This window comes from Telmatherina bonti (genome assembly GCF_933228915.1).
Source record: "Telmatherina bonti genome assembly, chromosome: 20".
Classification (NCBI taxonomy): Eukaryota; Metazoa; Chordata; class Actinopteri; order Atheriniformes; family Telmatherinidae; genus Telmatherina; species Telmatherina bonti.
This window is the reverse complement of record NC_136618.1, coordinates 26222847-26248298: the sequence shown is the minus strand read 5'-3', so window position 1 is coordinate 26248298 and position 25452 is coordinate 26222847. Positions and strand designations below refer to the sequence as shown.

Sequence of the window (25452 nt, the reverse complement as noted above, 5' to 3'; positions counted from 1 at the left end):
TTAAATTAATTCAGATTTCTGTTAATTTTCTCTGCCTTTAAGGCTGTTGGAGCATCCTTTGTCTTTGCAATGTCCTCTTTTGCTTTCTCTGACTGTAAAAACATCATCCTCAGTACATTCCCAGGGAAATGGTCACTTTATGACTGAGCAACATTTTGCTCAAAACAAAACATCTATGCTTTAATAAATTAATGAAGTATAAATAAATATATAGATAAGTTGAGTAAGACTTATTTTAAAAACATATATAAAAGACAACTTTTATTTATTTTATAGTAGGATTAATATTGTATATTTAAATAAAGGAAATGACATCATCAGAGTATAAGTCATTGATCAACACTTGTATAACAGTGTCAAAGTTTCCAAGGGTGGATTTTTCCTTGAGTATCTTGCTCTCTTTCCTGCATGTGACATAGAACATATGATTAATATTTTGCATTGGAAATTAATTATGGGGCCTAATAAATATTTCACTACTTCTGTGCTGCTGCCAAAAGATATAATACTCAGACTCTGCACAAAACAACGAAAGCAATCATACATGCAGTCGGTACACGCACTGATAAACCCTCAGTTTAAATGCTCTTTCCATGCTGCTGCCAGTGGTTGGTTGTAGTAGCATGTCTTTGTTGTTAAAAAAGAAAAAAAAATCCTTTTTTTTTGTTTTTGTGCTTAAAATCTCTAGATATTGTAGATCCCTGTTTATAGAGTGCAGACTAACTGTGTTAGATGATCTCTAATCTTATCAAGGTTATTTTTATTTATCTATTTATTTTATGGGCAGACTGTTGTTGAATAAAGTTGTTTAGTGTTAAATCAGTAAATTATGATAAAAAAAAAAACAGTATTTATTTATGTGATCATTCTTTGTGTTCTGTTGGAAGATGAGGGTGTATCAATAAAGTTTGGTCATTTGGATAAAGTCTTTTTTGTGGTTTGTTATGACTGGTAACAGCTGCAGAAATATTTCCTCCAGCAAGTCAGACAAAAAGAGATCATGACAGAACACAACAGTGGGGGGAGGGATAGTATTCAAATCCTATTTTAGGTTCAAATTGTTACAGCATATGCCCTAAATTAAAAGTCTTCCTTTATAGATTTATTATCAGAAAAGTAAAAAAAAAAAAAAAAAAAAAAAATACGAGGATTTTCTCATCTTAATCATTTCAGTGTGGTATGATAAAGTAATTTTGTACTTCAGCAGGGTTGCCCAAATTAAACTGCATTCTTGCACTTTAACCTCGATCTGCACCCCGCTCCATAGTGCAAATCATTCACATAATTGCTCTTCTACTACGCCAACCGGAGGTTTTCATTTGGAGGCACATTCAAGAGCTCAGACTAGAAGATTTGCCAAAATTTTACAATGTATACAAGATGACAAACCTAGTGACAAAAGAGGATGTTGGATGGCAGAAAATAACCACCAGTCATATATAGGTTTCTAACCAAGCACGCCTTGTCTTGGAAACGTTACATATTTTTTTGATCACTGTTGATCCCTTGGAGCTGAATCTGGTCACATTGGTCCCTAAACTGCTCCTTGCTTATTGTAGTTTGCAGTTTGCAAACATATATAAATTATATCTGAAGACATGCAGAAATTTTGCTTCAAACTGTAAAATGTGTGAGACATCATAATAAACATGCATATGTGTCAGTAAAATCAAGAATATTTTTTAAACCAAGAGCTTGAATGACTTCAACTGGACCTGTTTTTTCTTGGTTCTTGAAATGGCCTCATCAGCTTAGAGCTATAAAAGGAATATCACAGGTTGAGGGTTGTTGAGATCATAAGTTTTACTGGCTTAGTCTTCTTACATTGTGATAACTGGGCTAGTTCAATGAAACTGTAAACCTCTTAAATGAAAACATTGGGTAGAAGAATCGAAAGTGTCTGTTCTTTCTAAGAGGGTTTTTAGGTGGATCAAGTTTATGTCATCAGTAAGATGCATTTTTGCTGCAGATTTGTTAAAGTCACATTAGAAGTGTTGGTCAGAATTACAACCTGTGGATAATTTCCTGTAGTCAGTAGCGCACATTGAGTATGCCAAATAATCTGAACAAATGCATAAAATTAAATGGTTTACAGCTTAATATTGGTTGTCTACAATGTTAAGCAACATTATGGTTGACATGTCTTTGGTGGCATTGGTGCTTTACTTATGAATGGAATGTGGCAGTAATAAATTGTTAAATAGTAATTTTATCTGCAGTTTCAGCATGCCATTCCCAAATTTGATAATTTTGGCTTGATTTTTTATTCATTGAAGGAAAAATTTGAAATAGTAATAAACAAGGATAAAGTACCAGTGTGGCTAAAGGTATAGCTACACATTTTTAAAGCAGTACATCCGTATCATAACTGAGAAAATGTTAACGACAGAATAATACCCATATAACTCTTGATAAAATGTGTAGTAATATTGAAAAGACACAACAAATAACCACATTTTCAGTTGTGTTTTATTGGCTCTAAATACACAGTGAATAAATATCTACCAGATCTTATTTGACCAATTGGAATGTGAAATTGCAAAAAAAAAAAAAAAAAAAAAAAAAAAAAAAAAAAAAAAAAACATAAATAAATGAATAAATCACATTTTATGCAATCGTGTTTTCTAGAATTACATGAAAATAATTTGTGCCTATTCTGATATTACACTTATTTGTTTGCATCTAATGTCCATACATTATTCAAAAAAGTGTTGAAATAAAATTTAAAATGTATTTTCACTGACAGCAGAAAATATTGAGGCGATTCATATAAAATGTTTTATCTTAAAATGTGCTTAAAAATGTGTTGTCCACATGGTGTTCCAAATTCCAAATTAGTTAACGTGTGACAGAATTGCCTGGTTGTTACCCACAAATGATGCAGAAAACACTTGTGCTTTTCTCTTCTACGCTTAAACTTATCCTGTCCATTTATGTGTCAGTTCAAATTTGATAATGCATGAAAACAAAATGAAGAAATGTAAGGGTTATGAAAAGATAGATAGCCCACTTGTAAATAAAAATTACTCAAACATGGAAACCTCTTTTAATTGGAATTATCTGTTTAACTATGGTGTTGTTTTCACTGCAAATACTCCCCCCCACCCCACTTTACGTGCTTATCTGGCTAAACATGGCTAACATGGCTTACATTGAAAAATCAATTCCTCAACTATCTGAAATGGATACAGAGCAAATAAAAATATCAAAATACCCTTTCAAATTAGCTTAGTTGCTTAATCCCTTCAGATAGTTTCCTTTCTGCCTGAGAGTTAGATAAGAAAAGCTTTACCTAACTTTTGGTTAGCAAGAGTAAAGGTGATATTAGCTTAGCCGAGCATAAAAAAAGAAAACTGGTGATTAGCAAGCATAGCTCTTAGCAGAGAATAATTTAATCACAACACTCTGTGTTTAAAAATAGAAACTTTTTTTGAGTTCACAGAACAAAATGTTTTGTTAAACTAATATTCTAGCTTAGATATCACATCTAGCTCATAAAGGCATAAATTATGCTCTTCCCAAACTATTTTAATATACAAATATAGAAGTAAAGGCTACCACTTAGAATAAAGATAAGAAAAAGGACAGACATTTATACTGACCATTGGTTATAAAAAAAGATGAATAAATAACTAAACAACAGTATAATTTCTAAAAACATAAAAACAGCAAACCAAAAAAATATCTTAATGTCGTATTTTTGTCGTGTTTTTATCTTTACATGAATGTTTAGCATAAAAAAAACGTAAATACAAAAAAGGCATAATATATAGGATGTCATTGCAAACATTGCACTTACTTGGAAGAATATAGTTAATTAACAAGTATAACTATAAAGGAAATAATACTGCTGTGTTTTTACAAGACAATCAGCTCTGCTTCTCAGCATTTGTAGAATAAAATGATTAAATTTAGACAGAATAAATTAAATTTGTTTGAATACAATCTCTAAACTAAAAATTATGTTTAAAAAGATCTGAGCTAGCCCATTAGTAGCATTATTCAAGGTTCAGTACAATCTATGAGACAGGTTGCACAAAATATATAATAAAAACACAGCAATGTTTTTGTTAAGTCAGAAACAGGTGTTTTGTACTATTAATTATATAAAAGAAAAAGCCTTTTGTGTCAAGCAAATCCAGGATATGCCATCATTACGTGTTTTCATAAATTTGAAATGCATTGACAAAGCTTTGTTTTTTCTACCTCAACTTAATAGCAGACGATACACACATTTCTTTTTCCTTTGTTTCTTTTATTCTTTTTTATAGTTAACTTGGAAGGTTTCTTGTTTGGAATTAAAACAAATAGGAAAGTTAGTATTACGACCTGTTTGAGCCTTACTATTAACTTACAGAAGCCATTTTTACCATTAAAAACTTTTATATTTAAAGCTTTTTAAAGAATGTGGTAATGCGGCATGCTTAGTATAAACCTTAACACTCCTAAAAGTTCCATTAAAAATAACTTTAGAATTTACAGGGTTGTGCTTTATATAAAGTTTGCTCTTATATTGTAAAAGTCTTTTTCATTTGGCCTTATAAATAAACAGTATATTTCTCCAATATCTTAGAATATTGTGCAGTTGCCAATGAAACAGGAGTTGAGAAAACTGAATTATATTTTGAGATGACAAGTCATGGTTTTCAATGTTGAGATTAAAATTTAATCCCCGAAACCCCAATGTCCATAAAATACAGCAAATTATTAAGCTAAAAAGTGATTGTTTTCTTCTCTATATTTTCAATAACTTACTGCTAAAATGACGAGCAGCCTAACAATTTTGTGCCATTTTTCTTTTCTTTTTTTAAAGTCTGCCCTATTTATTTTGAGTTTTGTTAGTTTCACTGAAATGAAGCTGTCTTTAAGGTTGTAGGTTGTCATCACTGGTTCTTACTTTTAGTCTGGCAGAGGCAGCAATGTGCACTCAATCCCAGTAAGAGGTCTAGGAAGCTTGCAAATTTCTCTCCAGCAATCTTTTTTTGTCTCGTACTCCAGTACGCTCTTCACTGTCACTTCCTGTCCATCACTCCATTTTCTCCCTCCGAATACCAGCAGATTTCCAGAAGCCAAGGAAACCATTCCATAGTTGGAGGAACCAGTGAGAAGGGGTTTGAGGCGTGTCCAGTGGTCTGACTGTGGATCATACCTTTCAATGTCACAGAAAGGTTCATACATTCCCAGTAGGGCATAGATGTAGCCATGAGCAGTTGCCAGTCGATGACTGAACCTGCAGATGGACATGGAGGCCCTCTTTTCCCAAACTCTGCCATTGAGATCCCAGAACATGAAGTCTCTACTTACTACCCTGTTTTCATCGGTGCTTTCACCATGGTTACTGCCATGAATGTTGCCTTGGGTGCCAGGGAGACCACCTGACACATAGATGTTGTTGTCAAGCACGGCAGAAGCATGACCGTGAAGTGGGCGAGGCATCGTTGCTGCTCTCCTCCATGCCCCTGTAACCATGTCATAAAACTCAACAGAAGCAAGAGACATTTGTGTGTTGGAGTTGGGTTGTAAGTGTTGCCCTCCGATGGCATAAATAGCATCTTCCACGACACAGCAGGTGAACTTTGCCCGTCTCTCCAACATGAACTCCATTTGTTCCCAGCAACTAAACCGAGGATCATACCTCCAAACTTGGTTGGATGTTGCCATAGTGACAGACTTTTTTTCATCCTCGTCTCCTTGTTTTATTTCTCCCCCAATCACAAATAGAAAACCTCCCACTGAGCACACACAGGAATTCCTCATTTGTTGAGGTATAACACAACTTGGACTTGAAAACTTCTTGCTTCTTGGATCAAAGGCCAACACTTCCTGCTCTGGCCAGTCAGCACTGGCTCCACCACCCACAAGAAGCACACAGTTGGGGGACGCTCGGAGAGTTGACTGCCTGCTCTGTGTGATTGGCTGAGCTGAACCCAGTCTGTGGTACTCCATTGCTCGAGTCAGCTGACTTCTAATCAAAGGTGTGCTCATGGCTCTATGGGCGTTGCAAAGGGTAAGGAGGTCGGAAGCGGGGACCAATCCGAAGCGCAAATGACTCAGCAGAAGATTTGATTTGAGGAGCGAGAGGGGCCCATTCTCATCCAACCATTCCAGAGTCAGTGTTACGAGCTCCACCTCCTTGATGCCAGGTATTTCATCTGCATCAAGTACTGCCATCAGCGACTCGATATTCAACCCTAAAAGGTCAGCCTTGCTTTTCTGTATCAAGCCCTTCATCTCCTTGGCAATGGTTTGATTAGCAGTTTCAAATGCATTCGAGAGGAAATAGCGGTCAGCTAGGTTGGCATAGCAGCAGCAGTTCTCGGCATTTAAATGATCAGTCATGAATTGTTCACATATTGACAAAGCAGTCTCCACCTGTAGGTACCTGGCTGCTTGGAGAATAGCAGGCAGGGTGGATGGTGATATGCTAAGCCAGCCGGAATACAAAAAGTCCAGAATGGCTTCTAATCCTTCAGGTGTCAGCGCTGGGAGACTAATAGTGCTAGCTAATCTCTCTACAGTAGTCTCCCCAAATAGGGCCCAGAAATAGTCGCTGGAGCTGGCTAAAAGGGCACGATGACACAGGAAAGAGACGCCACCAGCCTGCAGTATGATATCACACATCTTCTTCTGAGAGCGCAGGCGCTGGAAGCCAGAGAGAAGTCCAGTTCTGTAGGAAGAACTGTAGAGGAGAGAGTAGCTATCCATCCAAAAGATTGAAAGCCTGAAGAGATGGTAAAAAAAAAAAAAAAAAAAGGACAGAAAGGCCAAGTTTCAAAGAGACCAAACAGGAAAACAAAAAAGTTAAAATATCACTTTAAGGATTGAGCAAGTAGGCAGTAAAAAAAATAAAAATAAAGATAGATTCGTGAAAAAAAAAGAATTAGAATTAAGAGGGAAGCAGAACATGAGGAGAAAAAGAAAGCAACGTGTCTCCTCAGTTGAGCTCTGTCCATCAGTGTTTTTATCCTCCTCCGTCTAAAACAGCTGGTATGTGACACCGTGATAAGGAGGTAAATAACTGCACATGAACACAATCCTTTGTCCCGCCCCCTGTATGCCCTAAAACCCGAACTGTCCCGAAGCCCTCTTGTCTCTCTCTATGATACCAGCTTTGCAGGCTTTGCAGGCTTTATGTTTGTCTATTGCCATTTTCTCTTCGTCCATGAGGGAGTTTCAGCCAGTGCACGTACCCAACCAACAAGCCAGCAGATGCACAGATAAGTTGAACCGACTCTGAGCCAAGCAAGGTTTTAGTGTCTATCCCCATGGATGAACTCATCGGTAAATACAGCTGCCACAGTCTGCAACCAGGATTCCAGGGCACGATTGCTATGACACCTATCTATGTCCTCATCGCCATGGTGACAATAATAGAAACATGGCTCTGTGGATTTGGTGCGAGATGCATATCAAACCCGCAGACGTTTTGCCAAGTTATAAAAGATTTTACAAGTGTCAAAAGTAACTCGTAGCTTGTTAGAGTGAGCTCTGCCCTTTGGGGAGGCATTTAACCTTATTCTGACCTGCAGCACTTGAGAGTCACGCAGATGGTCATGCTATTATTTTTATGTGGCAAGAGAAGTGGACAGTGTGCGAGAGAGAGGAGTGTTTATGCTTGGGCGTAATTAATGTAGAGCTATATCAGTATGCAAACAACATCTTTTTATTGCACACTTACAAGTTCTTGCAGGGGACATTTTGCTCTGAGTTATGATCGCCATCTCTAAACAGATGCTGGCTCACAGTCAGATGAGTGTGTTTGTGTGGGTGTTTTTGTTTTACAGAGAGGTTACGCTGGTTCAAAAATCAGAACGGAGGCTACTTGCAGAGCGAAAAAAAACAGACTTACAGACTTTGAATCTGGGAGTGTTTTTAATCTTTCCCACTCAATGATAGATTCCCCTGATCCTTTACACCGACAGTATTTCTCTCCTGGCTGAATACTCCTTTGTGACCTGATGGAGGCTAAAGTTAGCTACAGCTGCTGTGTGTGTGTGTGTGTGTGTGTGTGTGTGTGTGTGTGTGTGTGTGTGTGTGTGTGTGTGTGTGGGTGTGTGGTGGGGACAGGGGGGTTTATGTAAGTGCAACAGAACATGTGATGTGATGATGGATTTGCGCTGTAATTGGGGGTCATGCATGTCTGTTTATGGAGCATTCCTGTGTGAAACAGATGGATTTTGAATTGTGGATATGATTAACGGGAGTAAATAGCATCTTTTTGTACGAGATAAAATCATGACCCATAACATAAACCCAAAATACTGGAGCAATTACAGCTGGAGTCATAAAGACAAATTGTTCATCTCTTCAGATGCTCAGATCAAGGTAAAAAATTGTGCCAGAAATTCAAACTTTATTATCCCACTAGGATAAACTCATGTTGTCGTTCCAAGACAAGAGGAAAAACAACACAAACTCAAACTATCAAAACATATAAGATAAAAAAAAAAGACCAAGTGGACTATAGAAAGCAGTATTGTGTGATCTTTAGTGGAAACCCACGAACAGTCACAGGTACAAATATGTGCAGCAAAACCTACACATATGTGGGCTAAGGAGTCCCTCATGATGCTACATGTGTTTGGAGTGTACTGTTATAAAACCTAATGGCTGTGGGCACATAAGACTTGGAATAACTCACTGTTCTAATTATCTAAATTTAATGTTGATTGACTTTTTCTCCCTGCTATGTCGAAGCACCCACACTGAAAGATGTTTTGAACTTATCTTCAAATTGTTGCTGTCATTTTTTTTCACCGATCCACTTGTCCAAAAATAAACCAAGCAAGCAAAGAAAAAGAACAAGTTATTGGCAAAGCTAACATGCAGATGTAACAGGTGAACTGCTCACCATGTGCATTCAGTTATGTTTCAGCATGCTAATATTTGCTATTTAGCATGAAACAAAAAATTTACGAGCATTAGTGTTACTAGGGGAGAAATGAATAGCTCCACCAAAATGTAATGAGATGATAAAATTACATTGGCCTCTGAACTCATGTTCAGGTTTTTCTTGAAGATAGTTAAAACTTTGACCTTCTGGTGTTGAAAGTCCAGTAACTGAACTTGGAAAACAAAAAGGTGAGAAAAGGGAAAATATTTCTGAACAGTCCCTTTTCTTTATAATTATTTGTTATTGTCCAACATTTTTCTCAAAATTTCCCATGATGATAATTCCCTACTGGGATCACTGGAAGACAACAACAAGTTTTGTTTTTGGTTCTCTGGCCATCATGGGCTACTGCTGTGCAGGTTTGACATGTTTCACTGCTCAGGAACACACTTGATTCAAATACTGGATCTTCTTAACCCCTGTAACCATTGGGGCTCCGAGCTCATGAATTTTCATGAATTTTTTTTTACATAAAATTTTTTACAGTCTTTTAGACATTTTTATATTTCCATACTTCCTGCCAATCTGTCAGTAGCATTGAACATTGAAATATGGTATCAGTGCATTGCTATAGTATTAATGAAGGTATCAATGTTTTTTTTTTTTTAATAAAATAGTAGTTTATATGAACTATTTTATATCTGTTTAATATCCACCAAGGCGGTGAGAGACCGCTCTTCTGGGACCTTAAAACACATAAACAAACAAACAACAAAAAAACAAACAAAAAAAAAAAACCTGTCCTTGCATAAGACTGTGTCACCATCTTTGCAATGACTTGGGGGCATCCCCCCACTAGTTAAAAGGTTAACGGCTTGTTCATATTAGCGCCACACAAATCTGTTTCATTTTAGCGAGGAGAGAGAAAAAACAGCAGTGATGGAGTTTAAATGACAAAAAATATAAAACGTTGTTAGACCACATTCATGGTTCTTCATGAAATTTGAATTTTAGCATCTTGTTTCATGACAATATATCAACGAGTTATCCAAAACCTTTAACCAAAATCCTAAAATTTGAATATTATATTGATGCTTTAAAAAGTTTAAGGGTCTTAGATGGTAATAAATATAGTCTTTATTGGACCATAACTGTCAACTGTGCCTTAACTTTATGGTCAGACTTTAAATACCACATTACCCCAAAACTACATGAAAGAATGTCCACCGGCAGCCGCTATATTGAAAGGAAAACACCAAAATTAATAATATTCAGTTCCAAACACCATTGTCTGTAACAGGAATTGACTAAATACGTTTGGACATTATTGGATTTATTGCAATATTTTCATTTTATGGGAGTCAACACCACATGAAACAAACAACTTGTTTTCCACCTTGAAAGAATAAACATCAGTTTTAAACCCAAAACAGTCAAAGCTGTATGAACAAAACTCAAAGAGAAACCACTGTGTCTACAAGTTCTTCAACACTGAATTTATAAAAGTTTATTTTAGGAAGTTGGGTAAAATCTTTTTATTTATTTCCTTCTAAACGATCTAAATAAAAATAACCTTGACCGTGTCTTCAGGTAAAGACATCCCATCTTCCAAGTCCAAGTAAAATGAAGGCTTATCTGCAGCAGAAACGTTCTGTACAAAATAAAATTCAGTTCTGCGTTTAGTGACAAAACATCATCAACCCTACCAGTGATAGACAATCTTATAAAACTGTATTACTGATTGGAGAGTTTACAGAGACTGAGCTTCAGAGGAACTGTCAGTGTTTCCAAACATGTTGAGTTAGTAGATTTTGCTCTTCTTAAGCGGCAGTGGGCAAGTCTGTGTCTATGAAGATTATCGTCCATCCTTTCAGCCTGGCAGGAAGATCCTGAAGGACAAAAGACAGATAAAAACCCTGTGAGGGATTTTCTTTTGTAGCTGTCGGCTAATGCTTGAGCGACAGCAGAACCGTGACAGTCTAGATTAAAAGGATTAAGCTCGGTTTCTCTGTTCTGTAGTGTAGCTACATTTGTTTTTAATCTCTATAACTCAGTCATGCCTGCTTTTGACTGTTCAGAATTAAGTTTGGGTCTGCTAGACAGAAGATTTAAGTGAAACATTACTGGGTTATTCCTTTATTCCAACTTTGAGGGAAGTGTTTGAGGAAAGTCTCTGCTCATTTTGACATCATGGAACCTCGATGCACAAAGCCTGGTCTATGAAGAAATATTTCACTTTCATGGAGCTAAATCTTCACTGCCTGTTAACCCTGTTTGGTGTGGATGTGAACATCAAGCTAGTCAGCTGAAATCCCTTCGGAGATTTCAAAAATGTAAAAAAACATTGTAACGTTTGTGCCTAAACTTTTACATAAATGGCATGGTATGCATGTCTGCTGACGGAAATTTAATTCCAATTTGGTCAATGCAGCCACAAGAGGAAACCATGAAATGGCTTTGATGGTTGCTACTCATATATGTGCAAAGCAAAATGGATGTAGGCCTATTTGGGTTTTATTCTGACATTTTAGAATAAATGATTGGTGTAAAGTGTTCACATCTTAAACTTTAACCAACTCCTGCATTTCTCTCTCTCATTATCTCCCACACGGCACACCCACACAGTTTGAGCAGGGTGGAGCGGCTGCTGTGTTTGGATATTGTGGTTTCTGCGTCCTCTTGAAAAGTCACAGCACAGACTGCCCCTCATTGCTCACACTTCCAAAACTCACACACATATTTCTATAAAGCATAAATATAGCGCCTGACTCAACCCTTCCAGCCCACACACACAGACATCAACATACAGGCTGACCAACAACAAAGCCTGATTAGGCAACGGTGCCTCTCTGTGGCGAGCTGTGTGCACTGCAAGCCATCATTGTGGTCAAAGTCACGCTGACTCCAGAAGGAGCTGTACTTTTACCTTTGTTATGCTTCAGAGACATAATTAAAACATTAGCTTATTCTCAAGTAAATAATTTGGGGGAAAAAAAGACCCTTATTTATCTCATTATAAATCATGAATTAACAAGTAGCATAAAAAAAATAAAAAAAAATGGTCCAGTTAAAATGTACACCGTAAAAGGTTTTTTCTTTCTTTTTTCAATGACTAATAAGAAACTAATAATATGAAAATGATAATAATAAGGAAATGACACTATATCATAACTGCAACAAGCCAAAGACATGACACATTTTATGTTTAAAACTGTGAAGTTTTAATTGATGATAAATTAGTTTTTCTTCTTTTGTAGATTTTATCTTGGACACAATAATGACAGACTGATAGTGTTAGATCATGTTGTTCCTGTTGCAGAGCCTTTACCTTGCTGATATTTATCAGTATTTAGAGCTAACTTTAGACACCTCTGTTTCAGTTGGAAATGATTATTTTTTCCACTTTCACATCAAATGGATTTGCATCCCTCACAGTGAAGTGGTAGCTCAGTTTATAACTTCATCATTGTGTTTCCTTTCTCTAGTTTGGTTATTATTTGCATTTTTTTTTTTTTTTTTTTTCTTTTACACTTTAAACCCAGCCTTTCTGCCTTGTCCAACACTAAAAGCTAGACTGGAATTTAAACCAGTGCCAAATCCTGTTACTTTTAAAAGCTCACTCTGGAATATTTTTTATTTCCATCAAACATTTAGAGATGTTTGTGTAAAGTATCATCATCAAACATTTTTGATGATATACTCTAATGCGATTGGTTATTTATTTTCTAATTGAACATATTGACTTTACTTTGAATAGGCCTATTAAAAATGGTCCACTTCATGTCATTTTAATACATAAATCATTAATAGATACAGGCCATATATTTTGAAATAGATTTTATTTTTTCAGAATAAAACACAAATATTAATAATTGGAAACCTACATGTTAATCCTTGGTAACCCATCGTAATTCACTCTTGACGTTTTGCAGCTCTGTTAGATTAACTGCAGGCCCCGGTAGCTTCACTGCACCTGGCAACGCTTTTTTCTCCTCTGGCGTCTGGGCTGCAGGTTGGCAAGTTGGGTCTGGTGAAGGAGCCTTGATGAAAATAAATTATTTATAAGCCCGTTTAAAATAATAATTAAAAAAACAGACATTTACCAAAGTGCTGTACAACTTCAAAACAAGAATAACATCAAATAAACACAAGAAAACAATATAAAATCTTAAATTGTCAATAGCTCAATCATAATTAAAAGTAATGGAATAAAAAATGCTTTCTATTGGAAGAAAAAACTGTCATCTTTTTTTTTTTTTTTTTTTTTAAATATCAAAATAAATATGGACCTTGGGACAATCAGACGAGCAGATCTCAGAGCTCTGGAATGAGTGGGTAGAGTTAAATGGTCTAAAAGATAATTGTATACAATTATGTATTGTATTTTGACACTTAAAAATATACAATGAAGTTTTAACACCTAAAAAAACATCCTTGAAAACTGTCTGAATCCATTTTATTGGAACCAGCGCCAACAGGCTACAACTGGTGTGTTATGATCACATTTTATGTGTCTATTAAGCATTGAGCAGCTTCACTGAATAAATTTCACGTGAAACAGAGACTAACTTCTACTTGAACAAAGACTGTGTTGACCTCAATAACCAAAAAGGCAGTGTGATGACTGCAGCACTTTCTTCAAATATTTGATTAAACTTACATCAAGTTAAGCTTTAGATTTTAGGAAATCATATTTGTCTTATTCACCAAGTTCATGAACTTTCATCTGTTACTGACTTAATATAATAATATACCGTCTTTTAATCAAAAACAATTCTGCCTTGCTAACTGTCAGTGCTAGCATTGCCCACTGTACGAAAACAAAATTCAATAACTAGAATTGAAATGTAAGAAAGAGCTAATTATTCCATAGTTTATGACAGATATACATCTTTGTATATATACTACAAAATTATGGTTTTGAAACTGCTAACACTACTATGCTACTAAACATATGTGCTCCTAAAGTTGTGTGTAAAAGAAAAACAGCTAGCAGGAGCTAAAGCTAAATTAGCCAACCTTTTTTCTTCCCAAACTTTTGTGAGAAACATTTTGACCATTCAACATTAGTAGTGATAATTTTATTAGAGGTAATTACAGCAAATAAGAAGTTGACAAAAATATTATTATTAATTTAGATAAGAAAAAAAAAAAACAACATGAAAAGCAAAATAGTAGCATACGCTAAATTGGCCTGGCTAAAATTCAAGAACTGGGTAATAATTTAACAGACAACCACAGTAAAACAGTGAATCTCCTGATATGAGGGGAAAAAAATCAAAGAACATTGTAAAGAGAGATATGATTTTAGTGTAACTCAGAAAGTCAGTTTTTTTTTCTGGTAACTGCTATGAGTATTAGCCACATGCTAATATTAAATTTTGGTTCGCTCATATGTGGCTTAACTAAGTATGTACAGATTTTTGATTTGTCATTGCAAGTTATAGTCTTTCATTGAATATTTCCTAACAATGAAACATCATGAATTAATTCACCTATTTTCTATACCACTTGATCAAATTCAGGGGTCTGGAGCCTATCCTGACAATTAGCGGGCCAGAGGCGATCGGGTACACCATGTACAGCTCACCCAATCAAACATCTGTACTTTAAACATATTCAGACATCTTGAATGAATTGTATTGTTGAACACAATTGAATTGAATTTAATTAGAATATGATTGTATTAGAATAAACTGGATGGAACTGAGTTATAACTGGATGTAACTGGACAATATCTTAAAATGCCTTGTAATGAACTCTAGCATTGTGTATAAACAAGCTAAACACATTCAGCAGAGAAGGGGTCAATATGAATATAGATTTTTTTTAAACATGTAAATCATAAAGAGCTATTTTATAGAATTCCCCAGATCAAATGAAAGTTGCTTTAAGGTAGGAAAAATGTCTCAAATATCTACAAAGTAACACATACTTTCAGTTTCTAGTGTGGGTATAAAGACTACATTGACTGAAGGTACCAACTTACAGTTTGTATGTAAACTAAACTAATTTGTTTAATGGAAATACAAATTGTAAATTTATGTAGAGCAGAATGGGATCTGATTGGTCAGAACATGTATGGGAACATTCAGACTTGCTTTTTGGTCTTTCCAGTGCAAAAGTCGAAGGGTCATCTAACTTTGATTTTTATGCAGTTTAGTTTGCATGAGATGGAATCAAATTGTGGACTCGGCAGTCCACATCAAAGCCCAGATTCGATTTTACTATCCAAATACTCATTACTTGTTGATGCTACTTGTTAAAAGTGTTGTCTCACCTCTTCTGGTTCTGCTGTCTCCTCTCTCCTTTTGACAGGAAGCCCTGCCCCTGGACGCAGAGCTCCCATCGGGATGTTCAAATTAGCCTGACAGACAGTGAGAACAGCCAATGAGAGCCTTTCAAAACCTAAATGGAAAAAGTTTAACATTTCTGTATGAATGTGTGTGTGTGTGTGCGTGTGTGTGTGCGTGTGTGCGTGCGTGTGTGTGTGTGTGTGTGTGTGTGTGTGTGTGTGGCTGCATTCTTTCCTAAAAACCCCGTGTTTTGATTATGACCACTACTTCCTGGTCATCATCAGTCCTTTGTGTGTTTATGAAAATTGGGACACACACTCAGACACATCCACACTAAACAATTTGCTTGCCAACATGCCTGCTCTGATGTCCCGTCATTTGGATTTTGATGTGTTTTGTTTTGTACTGTATTGTAAATAAGCTCATGTTGTACAGCTGTACAGAGTGGGAGTGTGGTGTTTGTTACTGCTGTCAGTGGATGTCATTCTATGAGATTATATATTTTACTGACATTAAGGTTTTGAGGTGGGAAAGAGATTCTAGAAGACAAATCACCTCATGTGCAGCATGTTTGCTGAGGTTTGTATTACTGTAAAACTGCTTTGGCTGGAGTCGTTTGCTGTGTTTATGCTTACAGTGCTATCAGCAATCATCTCCTAAAGGTTCACCAATATTACCAAAGACTGAAGGAATATTTTATCCCAGATTAAAGCTCGCCATCATGTTAAAAACATTTCTCAGCCTCTTTCATATTGGAGTTTATTGGGATTTATGTTGCACAAATTGGAAGCGAATTTATTTATGTAAAACAAACATATCCTGTTTCTTAAATTATATCAATTATATTGTACAAAACTTTTTTTTTTTTTTTTAATAGACATAAAAGTAAGTGGCAATGGCAGTAAAACCCACTGATAAGCATTTCTGTGTTTGTATTGCAGTAAATTAAACATATTTTTTAAAGAAGCAGCAAAATAGAGAATAGAAAATAAGAATATATAGATTTTGCCACCCATCTGTCATTTCCTAACTTTATCTATTTGGACATTCATTATTGATAAATAGAAAGAGTTTATGTCACAGTTTATTATATATATTTTCTTTTTCATTTATTTTGGTTTTATCAACCAGCTAAAGGGAGTTTAGATTTTTTCACTGATCTAGATATAACCTTATAATCACATATCACAAAAAGAAAATTATATATTTCCGAAGAATTATTATAGTTTAAGTGAGTTTAAAATAGGGGCAGAAGTTACATAATGTTCCATATATACCTCATTATTAAAGTAATGCTGAAGTAATTTATTTTAAATAATTTAAACAGTTAACACAAACTATACATTTCTGCTGATATCATTTTGAACTGCAAAAAATATTTCCCAGAAAGTCTCCAATGTTGTTCTGTTGGAGTCTTACCCTTTTTTCTGTCGTCTTATAAATGATTTGGGATCAACTTATTTATTTACAGATCTTTTGTTGAAGTCCTTGACAAAATTAAAAAGTATCTTGACAATTAGAGAGCTTATTAAACCTTGACCTGATATTTTAACAGACTAAACAGCAGAGTGAGCAGCCGAGGTATCAGAGGTTTTGATAAGACGAAGTTCATAATTAGACTCTAATCAGTGGCATCCAGAGTATTTGTGATTTGGATGTGTGATAATCATGGGGGTGTGATTACTTTTTCCATGCACCTGCAACTGCTGAGGTCATTGTATGGAAACGTAATCTCACACAGAATTCAATTCCATTTTTTTACGAGTTAGGATTTTGTTCTAAAATTGGTATTTGTGCAAGTTTAGTCCTTTTCACGAAAAGCTTTGACTTCATTTCCATAACTCCCAGTCTTTGGTTCATATGCATTCAGTAAACAGATCTTTCTGGATCTGTTCTTGCCTCATTTCAAGGTAGCTGTGAAGAAAAATCAAATTGAAAACCTGCTTTTGTTGGTGTTTTTTTTTACATGAGTATTTATTGAAGCTTCTTTACAAAACTGTCAGATTAACAGTAGATGGTCCTGCCTCGATTACAGAATCCTTCTTATTAAATCCCTATGTCTGCATTACCAGCCAAAGTTTATCATTTCACTCTGTTTTTATAACACTTAATAACATTAGCATAACTTTAATCTTATCAAATTATCTGTAATATTTGTAGGCTTCTGTAGATTAACGCTAAAAAACCAAAATCATTGTCATTTGCTAATTTCTGACTTCTCTGAGAGGACTTTGCTTGGCAGCCATGAAATGAGTTCACATAGTCCACAACACTAATTGATCTACTTGGATGTGCAAAAGTGGTCAATTTCTGCTTAGAAAACGGACAGTGGAAATGTGTCACAAACTAAAGCTGTTTCATTGTTGTTTTCATTTTTCTACCTGAATTAAATTAAAATAAACATTACATTTGATGTTTTTTTTTAACAATCCAATGCATTCATTTAGATAATAAAGGCTTTTTATTGTGCGGTGACGATGCAAAGAAAATTACTATTTTGTAAATATAATGTGTTTTGTGTTGCTTTTAAAAATATTTAAAGCTGAGAACAACTTTGTATTTAAAATAGATGATATATAATGTGGACAGCTGGTGACAAGAGTTTAAAGAACATTTGTATGACACAGATATTTATAATGTGAAGCTTTATTGTTTTTTCTTTTTTCCTTTTTGTTGGAGACTGTCCTCATGTTTGTAACGTACGGGCATATAAAAACCCTCTGTATTGAAGCCTATCCCATGGTTAGACGTGAAAATGAGCACAATGAGGAGGGAGATGATTAATGAAAGCCTCTCTGACATTCACACAAAGCCATCACCCCAACAGAAAGCTCTGCATATGTTTGCCTCGCTAAAAGACTAATAAAGCCTTGATACTGCATATGCACAGTCTTAATCTTGTTTCTGCCTTCACCAATAAAACTTCAGTGTGTAAGCAGTTGTTTGAAATCCTCATCCTTCCACTTACAATCATGCAGGAAGCCACACATTCAAGTTTCAGAGACAGGTTTGGCTTCACACAGGTCGATCTCTTTTACCTGCAGGGCCTTTACGTTGGACGAAGGCTTGGACATAATCCCCCTGATGAGTCCACTGACCTGCAGGAAGCATAGATCACAAACATTCAGCTGTGTGTGCTGGTGTGTGTTTAAGAGTGTGTGCCTGTTGGGGGGTACAGAGACTGTGGTTTTCGTGGGCCGGGATAGCATTTCAGTTGCTTAGCGACTCTTACAGAGAAAAGCAAGTAGAGGAACTGTTCTCTGAATCTTTCATGAGAGGGAGACAGACACGCTGTCAAAGCAAAAGCACCTCAGTTTCACCTTTAGATAGATCTTTGCATCACTGTAGAAGCGCCATGTCTGGCAGGATAGGCAGTTATCTGTTATACTTTTATCAGCCAGTCATAACTTAAATCTGAAGAAACAATGAAATTATGCTAGTATTCAAACATTATTGCTCCTTTAAGCTATGCAGTTTATTTTGCCCCCACCATAAAAAGGATTACAGTTGGCAATCTCACTCAGGTGAACAATTGTTCTCCAACTTTTATAAATTGTGTGTTTTATGGCTCTTCCATCTGCATGATACGGCCATAAAACCTGAAATATTATATAGTAATATGTTTAATACATCATTAAAGTGTATATTGTAACATAAACCATCATGTTTTTCTAACTTTAACCAAGATGTTTACAATGTAACTGAGTCCTGCAAGTCAATGATTTGATGATCATGTGTGTCACTCATAATGGTGATGCAGCAGGAGTTTTGTGTATTTGTATCCAGCTCAGGTATAGTTTTGTGGATAGTGTTAGAATATATTGCAGATGTTACATCGCAGCACATCACTTAATAAGTTATTTTATATATATATATATATATATATATATATATATATATATATATATATATATATATATGTGTGTGTGTGTGTGTGTGTGTGTGTGTGTGTGTGTGTGCGTGCGTGTATGTAATAGCAACACAGTGGCACACTTCATGAGGAAGAGTGCCTTCATAAGAGAAACTCCTCATCTTCTCCTCAGTTACTCTCTACTTCCTCTTACTATGTGGTACTTCACAGATCGGCAGCAGCCTAAGTGGCAGAAGTTTCCATAGTCTACTTATCTAATCTGCCAGCAGCTCACACAGCCAAACAAGCACATCACCACTGGTTTCCATTTATGCCACAACATAAAAAAAAAAAAAAGCTTTGTCGTCCTTGACAAAAAAGGACACCCCTACAATATGGGTCACACACACGCTGGTATTTATCTTGGACATGTAGCAGCTGCAGCTTAGTAAGTCATTGTTTTGTGAAACAGGTGGAAATGTTTTTTCAACTTTCTCTTTCTGTAACTGGATACATAAGTAAAATAATCTTTGATGTGTATCAGTCAAAGTTAAGAAATCTGTCCTTAAGGCTTGTTATAATTGTAGTTCAACAACACTAACAAAGAGATATGACACACACCTGCAAGTGTAGAAATAACTATTTTATTTTTGTGCCTGAACTTGTGTCTGCGTGTCTTTTTGTGTTTAAACTTTGCTTCCAAAATCACCACCAAGACATTATCCTAACCGCTTAGTCCGATTAAGGGTCACAGGGAAGCTGGAGCCTATCCCAGCAGTCTTTGGGCAAAAGGCAGGGTACACCCTGGACAGGTCACCACCAAGCCATGACATTTTAATTTATCTGTCTTCCAGAATATGTCATCTATGCACTTTTAACTAAAACTAAAATAAAAACATTTTTTTTTCATTTATTTATTTTTTTTACCAAGCCAAAATGTAAAAGTGTGTCAAAAACTGTCCACCTTTACTGTTTCCGTATCAGTAAAGAGAGTATTGCAGGTGTTGAAGATTGATGGCACTTGATTAATTGAGCATCAACAGGTTTTAGCAACCCTTTATAAGCAGACCTTTTGATAGCTTGCTGGTCTGTAGCATTTAGGTGTGAGTTAACACAATGTCAAGGAGGAAAGACATCAGAATCATAGAGAACCACTATGTTATGAAACCATTACCAAACTATTTGAAATCCAGTATTCAGGTTACAGCTATACAACTAAGTAAAAAAAAAAAAAAGTACACCCTATGGTCATCATCTGCAAGAAAGATTATTCTTAAATATAAAACATACCACAATGACAAATTCATGCAAAGGACTGGTGATCTGTCCTGACATGTACCCTGCCTCTCACCCAATGACTGAGTTATTGGACTAAACTGTTCAGAAAATGAATGAATGAAACTGAATTTAGAAAAACTACTGAGAACAAAAAAGTGGCTGTATGTCACACATCAGTGAGCATGATAAACGTTTAAGACCATGATGGCAAAATCAGAGTCTGGCTGAACAAATACTTGTTACCTCCGGCAAGGAGGTTTTGTCTTCACCGGCGTTTATCTGTTTGTTTGTGTTCAAGATAACTCCAAAAGTTATGGACGGATGTTCGGGGAGTTGTTGGAAATGTGAAAAGGAAGAACTGATTTAATTTTGGTGGTGATCCGGATCCCCATTTGGATTCAGGAGTTTTTTTTAAAGGATTTTTTAACATTGTGCTTGGTGGAGGTTTGTGCTCCCTTAGTGCTTTTCTAGTTTGGAATAGTTGCCAAGAAAAAGACTTTTCTTTCTTTAAAAAAAAGACAAGCAAAAGAACAGCGTGGCTTATATATGCAAAGTGCCATCTGAAAAAACCAACACGACTTCTGGAACAATGTCCTGGGTTAAGACCAGAACAAAGTTAAGAAGTTTGACAAAATACTGATTATGCACATAACCACATCTGGGGAAAATTAGCAGCCACGGATGGCAAAAACAATCCCACCTCATACCAAGTGTTGTGCACAGTCGTGGTGGGGTGATAATTTGGATTCTGAACTGCAGGACTTGAACTCAAAGTATTTTAGATCCAAATACGAGGCCAACTTTCAGACAGATAAAACTTTACGGACATTGACACTGAGTCCTGCAACAGGACAATGATCCCAAACACAGCAGCAAACGTACAACAGAATGACTGAAATGCAGCGGGTAGACCTGAAGAAAGCTCTGCATGAATCTCTGCAAACCTCGCTCGGCCTAAATTCATCCACATGGATGTCAGAGGTGATATTATCATCTAAAAATCTATTACTGAAAGCTTTTGTTGCTAAAGGTGCAACAAGCTACCGAGGAATTGTATTTTTACAAGCTGTTGTCCTGTATCTGAGACTTTGGAACATAAGTAATGACAGCGTAATATATTCAACTTTCAACTTTTTTTTTTTTTAAAATTCATCTCATATATGTATCTGTGATGATCTCATATTAAACTTTAACACTGAAAGCATGCACTTTCATTTTCTGATAAACTGGCAAACACGTTTTTCCATTGAATGGCAGCTACAAGATCCAGCCCCCTCTTGTGACACTGATTTGAATTAGGTGACTATTTTATATTTTTTAATTTGTTTATTCATCAATCTTATAACATTTGGCCTTAAGAGTAAGAGCCGAGTAGAACAGGAAGTCTTTGCTTGAAGATCATGATTACCATCATATCCTCGCTGTTGGTTCTACAGCATATAAGAAGTGTCGATTTAAATACCAACATTACTATCCTGTTGGTATGTCTATGGTAACTTTTACTTTTTTTTTATGCATGATTATTACAAACATTATCATTTTATCAACACAGTTAAGAAACAAACTTTTCCAACCTACCTCGAGATATTTGGGATGTTTTTATTGGAATAATTGTGAAACCATAAGTAAAGAAAACTACAGCTAAAGATAAACGATGACTAAACCTTCACATCTCTATGACTACTTCTCTTAATGACACTAAAATTGATCCGAAAGGCTGTAGATTCCTGAAAGAAGATGACCACTACGACCTGCCTTTCAATCAAAACACAGCAGATGATAATAAAAAAAAAACAGAAAGCAGCTCTAACCTACCAGTGGATGACACTCTTCTAATTCCTGGTTTTATACCGACTCCATCCAGATTCTGTCCCTCATATACTTTTTGCCTCTTTGCTCTCCATCTCTTTCTTTCCCTTTTCTCTTTCCTTCTTCTCTCCGCCCTCTCTCTTTCGCTGTCGCTGCCTCCTAAGTTGCAAAAAGATTCCTCTCATATCTGGGATTTGTTCTCACTATAAATAGATGAGTGATCCACTGAGGGGACCTGCTTTCTATCCACACTCACACACTTCCATGGACACGCATAGAAACTGGTCAAAACACAGTTAAACAGCTGCACTCAGCACTTGAAACTCACTTGAATAACTTTCAAAGGTTTTTTTGAACCACGTTTATGGTAAAAACTGACATATATATCATGATATGGATGGTTCTATCATTTAATTCCTCTTAAAACTTTTTTTGTTTTATTATATTGAATGAAAAATGTAAGACGAAACTTATTTTAGGAATGAAATAGCTCATAATCAACATTGTCTGCTGATATACCGGGTTATAATACCAAGCAGCTTTAATGTGTGTGAGAAGTTTTAAAAGCATCTTCATCAAACTGTGACACTTGATTCCTTAAAATACTCCTCGTAATCTCACAGACTGAAATGGTGATGGCCTATTTCTGCCGTGACGCACTAAGACAGAAGCAGTCGGGCTGGCAATCAACATTGTATAACACACACAAACTGCAAACCGAACGGTGATCTGACTGAGTTAAAGGTGTGTGTGTGTTTGTGAGTGAAAGTATGTGTGTACTCTCTTACCTCCCAGTATGCGTGGCTGCTCTGCCCTGCCTTGCGCTCCCTCTGAGGTCCCCTTCAGCTACCTGACCTGTTTCCGCACGCTCCGATTGGCTTGGAGAGACAGGAAACTCCTCCCCGAGTGGAACCCGACCCAGCATCAGAGAAGTTAAATGAGTGTTCAGCCTCTCCACGAATGCGTGTGTTTCTTTATAGTTGAAGGTGTGGGATTCCACCTACCTCTGTCTTTGGGATTTACCACAATCTGCCTGAAGTGAAGCTGTGCATATTCACTTCATCTGACCGCAGTGGTGCTTGTCAGGCTTGCCTGTGAGAACGATCTGCCGTGTGCCCAGATAGTAAAATGACGGACCTCTGACTGAGGGCTTGTTGTATACTTCAGAATATGCAAATACGGCCTACACACTCGGCTCACCTGTTGGCAAGGAGACTCCAGATATTACAGATAAACACTCTCACCACTAAATGCATTTAATGTACTTAATGATGACACTCTGTGGCAAAGGCAGGATTATTCCTGGGGCCCAAAGCATTCTGCTCATATTGTTTGAGTATGTAGCAACTCATCAATAACAACATACACAAAGTGTGTGTGTTTTTGTTTTTTTTTGTTATTGTGATTTCTCTCAGCAGACACATAGAAAAGTGAAATTATTCCATCATAAAAGGTAGCATCAGACTACAAATTACGCAACATGGCGCATGTTTCTGATCTCAAAACTCTGAGCCCCTGGCTTGTTTTAATGGCACACTGACATTCGATGCACATTCCTGGAGCCATCGTTGTCCTGCAGTGGTTTCCTGAGGTTGGGAACTGTACTCCACAACTTTTCTTTCCAGACTGAGACATCATGCATCAGCTCCGTTTTGCTTTGCAGCAATGTGTGACATGGTAGTGACTGGATAGCAACACAGGGGTGTGCACCATGGATGATTAAACAAAATGCAAGAGGACATAAGACAAGAGGAACATCGGACTGGCTTTCACTTGAACAGAGCTGAGAGAGGAGATCGGATGAATGACAGATGCTGATTTAGATATTGTTAGAGGGGAACCAAAGTGTAAGATATCTGCCAAACCTCTGTAGTGTTTCTTTGGGATCCACTTCAGACAGTTTAGATTATTTGTTGATATAGTTTTATTTTAAAAAGTACTATCACCTTTTCACTTTAAAGGGTATTTAACTGTTTCTACCGGATGGAAACTCCAGACTTCGGATTTCTATGTTCAAATAAAATGCATCATAAGGACTATCCTGGAGATGCTAAGGTAGCCTATGTGTAAGAACCAGCCAATTACTGACAGCCTAAAGATGCTGATGAGGGTTTTAGTAATGCAAATGCAAATATAAACCTCTAGTTTGCTGAAGAGAAGTTTATGATTGCTACATCACATGGAACTGTCCTCAGAAAGATAGTTGTCAGCTTACAGATGACTGTGATCAGCCTAATAATGCTATTTAAGGGTCTAAACATTCACAGTTCTAAGAACTAGTTCATTAAGGTTTATTGCGGGACTCTTTAAAATGCTAGTTTAAGAGCTCAGAAGTGACTATGTATTCTCTGGTTTGGCTCTGCTTGATGTGCCTTGTTTGCACATCTCCCTGTGGTTGCAGTCCTCTGCTATATTTCTTTCCACTGGATGACCTTTGACGATGCCTCTTCATTTTCTGGCTTTTTGTTTGTGTTCTTTAATAGACCTACCCTAACCCTGTTATGACGTGATTTAAGGCAGAGGTCCTTATGTTTGACCAATTCATTTTCCTTTCAGTACTCAGTCAGAAGTGAACAAGGTCCAGGCTTTTATGGTCCAGTTGATCACTGAGTTAAGATACACCACTTACTCTGAATAAAGCATTTGTCCTGGCATGGTCCTGTTGTCGAGTCGCTGTGTGTACTTATGTGGTTAGTGGCTTTTATCTACTTCATTTTTATGCTCCAGTGGTCACATTTACAGATTAATAAGTCAAGCTATAACCTGTCTTCCTTGTTGTGTCTAAATCATCTTTCCTGCCTCTCAAAGAGAGGAAATCCAATATTCAAACCCATATTTTCATGTTCTCGACGTCACAGATAGACTGGTTAACATGTTTGCTCTATTTTGGGGGGTATTGTTGCATACAGGTGCTCTCTTTCTTACAAGAAAGAAATGTGTATATCAACAACTCAGATAAAGTGACAGAATAACTAAGATAACTCCCTTCTATCAAAGGCAGCTATTGGCTATATGTGTGAGAAAAGTGAGGACAAGTGGTGCCTCTTTGTTGGTTTCTGATCATTGGAATAAATATGCTTGATCGTGTTCATCACCGAACACCTCTCATTCTCTGAATTCTTCGCACTCGAAAACGTTTATGCACATACCTGTACATTTCCTGTGTTGTTGGGTGAGTATCATACTAATATCTAAACTCATGTTTTTTGGAGTCTTGTGGATCATGTTGTTATTTGTCTTGTTTTTATTGTTATATATGTTTTTCTTAAACTATCTTCTTCCAGGTGCCTCTGATGATTGTCTGCTTAGTTTTTTTTTTTTTCTTCTTTTTTTTTCTTCAAAAGTAGTTAAGTTTTTTTCCCCTTCTGTTTAGGTAGTAAAGTAGT

At 36.4% G+C, this 25452-nt stretch overlaps 2 protein-coding genes across 3 annotated transcripts; both read right to left on the bottom strand.

Annotated features, from left to right (window-relative positions):
- Positions 1–4605: 4605 nt before the first annotated feature.
- Positions 4606–6705, bottom strand: klhl34 (kelch-like family member 34; the record flags this gene model as incomplete). Its single annotated transcript, XM_079260076.1, has 1 exon — positions 4606–6705. One exon carries the CDS (start codon positions 6703–6705, stop codon positions 4900–4902), a length of 1806 nt encoding a protein of 601 aa, XP_079116202.1. The 3' UTR covers positions 4606–4899.
- Positions 6706–10145: 3440 nt separating this feature from the next.
- On the bottom strand, positions 10146–22950 carry smpx (small muscle protein X-linked). 2 transcript variants are annotated; one of them, XM_079260219.1, is made up of 5 exons: positions 22855–22950; positions 18168–18227; positions 15114–15200; positions 12718–12873; positions 10146–10722 (listed from the first exon to the last, which is right to left on the bottom strand). In XM_079260219.1, exons 2-4 carry the CDS (start codon positions 18201–18203, stop codon positions 12721–12723), a joined length of 276 nt encoding a protein of 91 aa, XP_079116345.1. In that variant the 5' UTR covers positions 18204–18227; positions 22855–22950; the 3' UTR covers positions 10146–10722; positions 12718–12720. The 2 variants fall into 2 exon arrangements, with proteins under 2 accessions (XP_079116345.1, XP_079116346.1); XM_079260220.1 differs by lacking the exon at positions 22855–22950 and adding an exon at positions 22073–22215.
- Between the last annotated feature and the right edge of the window lie 2502 nt (positions 22951–25452).

Excerpts from the sequence above, each read along its gene's own strand:
- smpx (XM_079260219.1), bottom strand. The coding sequence starts at position 18,203 with ATGTCCAAGCCTTCGTCCAACGTAAAGGCCCTGCAG. Across the intron at positions 15,201-18,167 it reads CCAACGTAAAGGCCCTGCAG|GCTAATTTGAACATCCCGAT; the intron begins GTAAAAGAGATC and ends ACTGTCTGTCAG. Across the intron at positions 12,874-15,113 it reads AGACAGCAGAACCAGAAGAG|GCTCCTTCACCAGACCCAAC; the intron begins GTGAGACAACAC and ends ATTTTCATCAAG.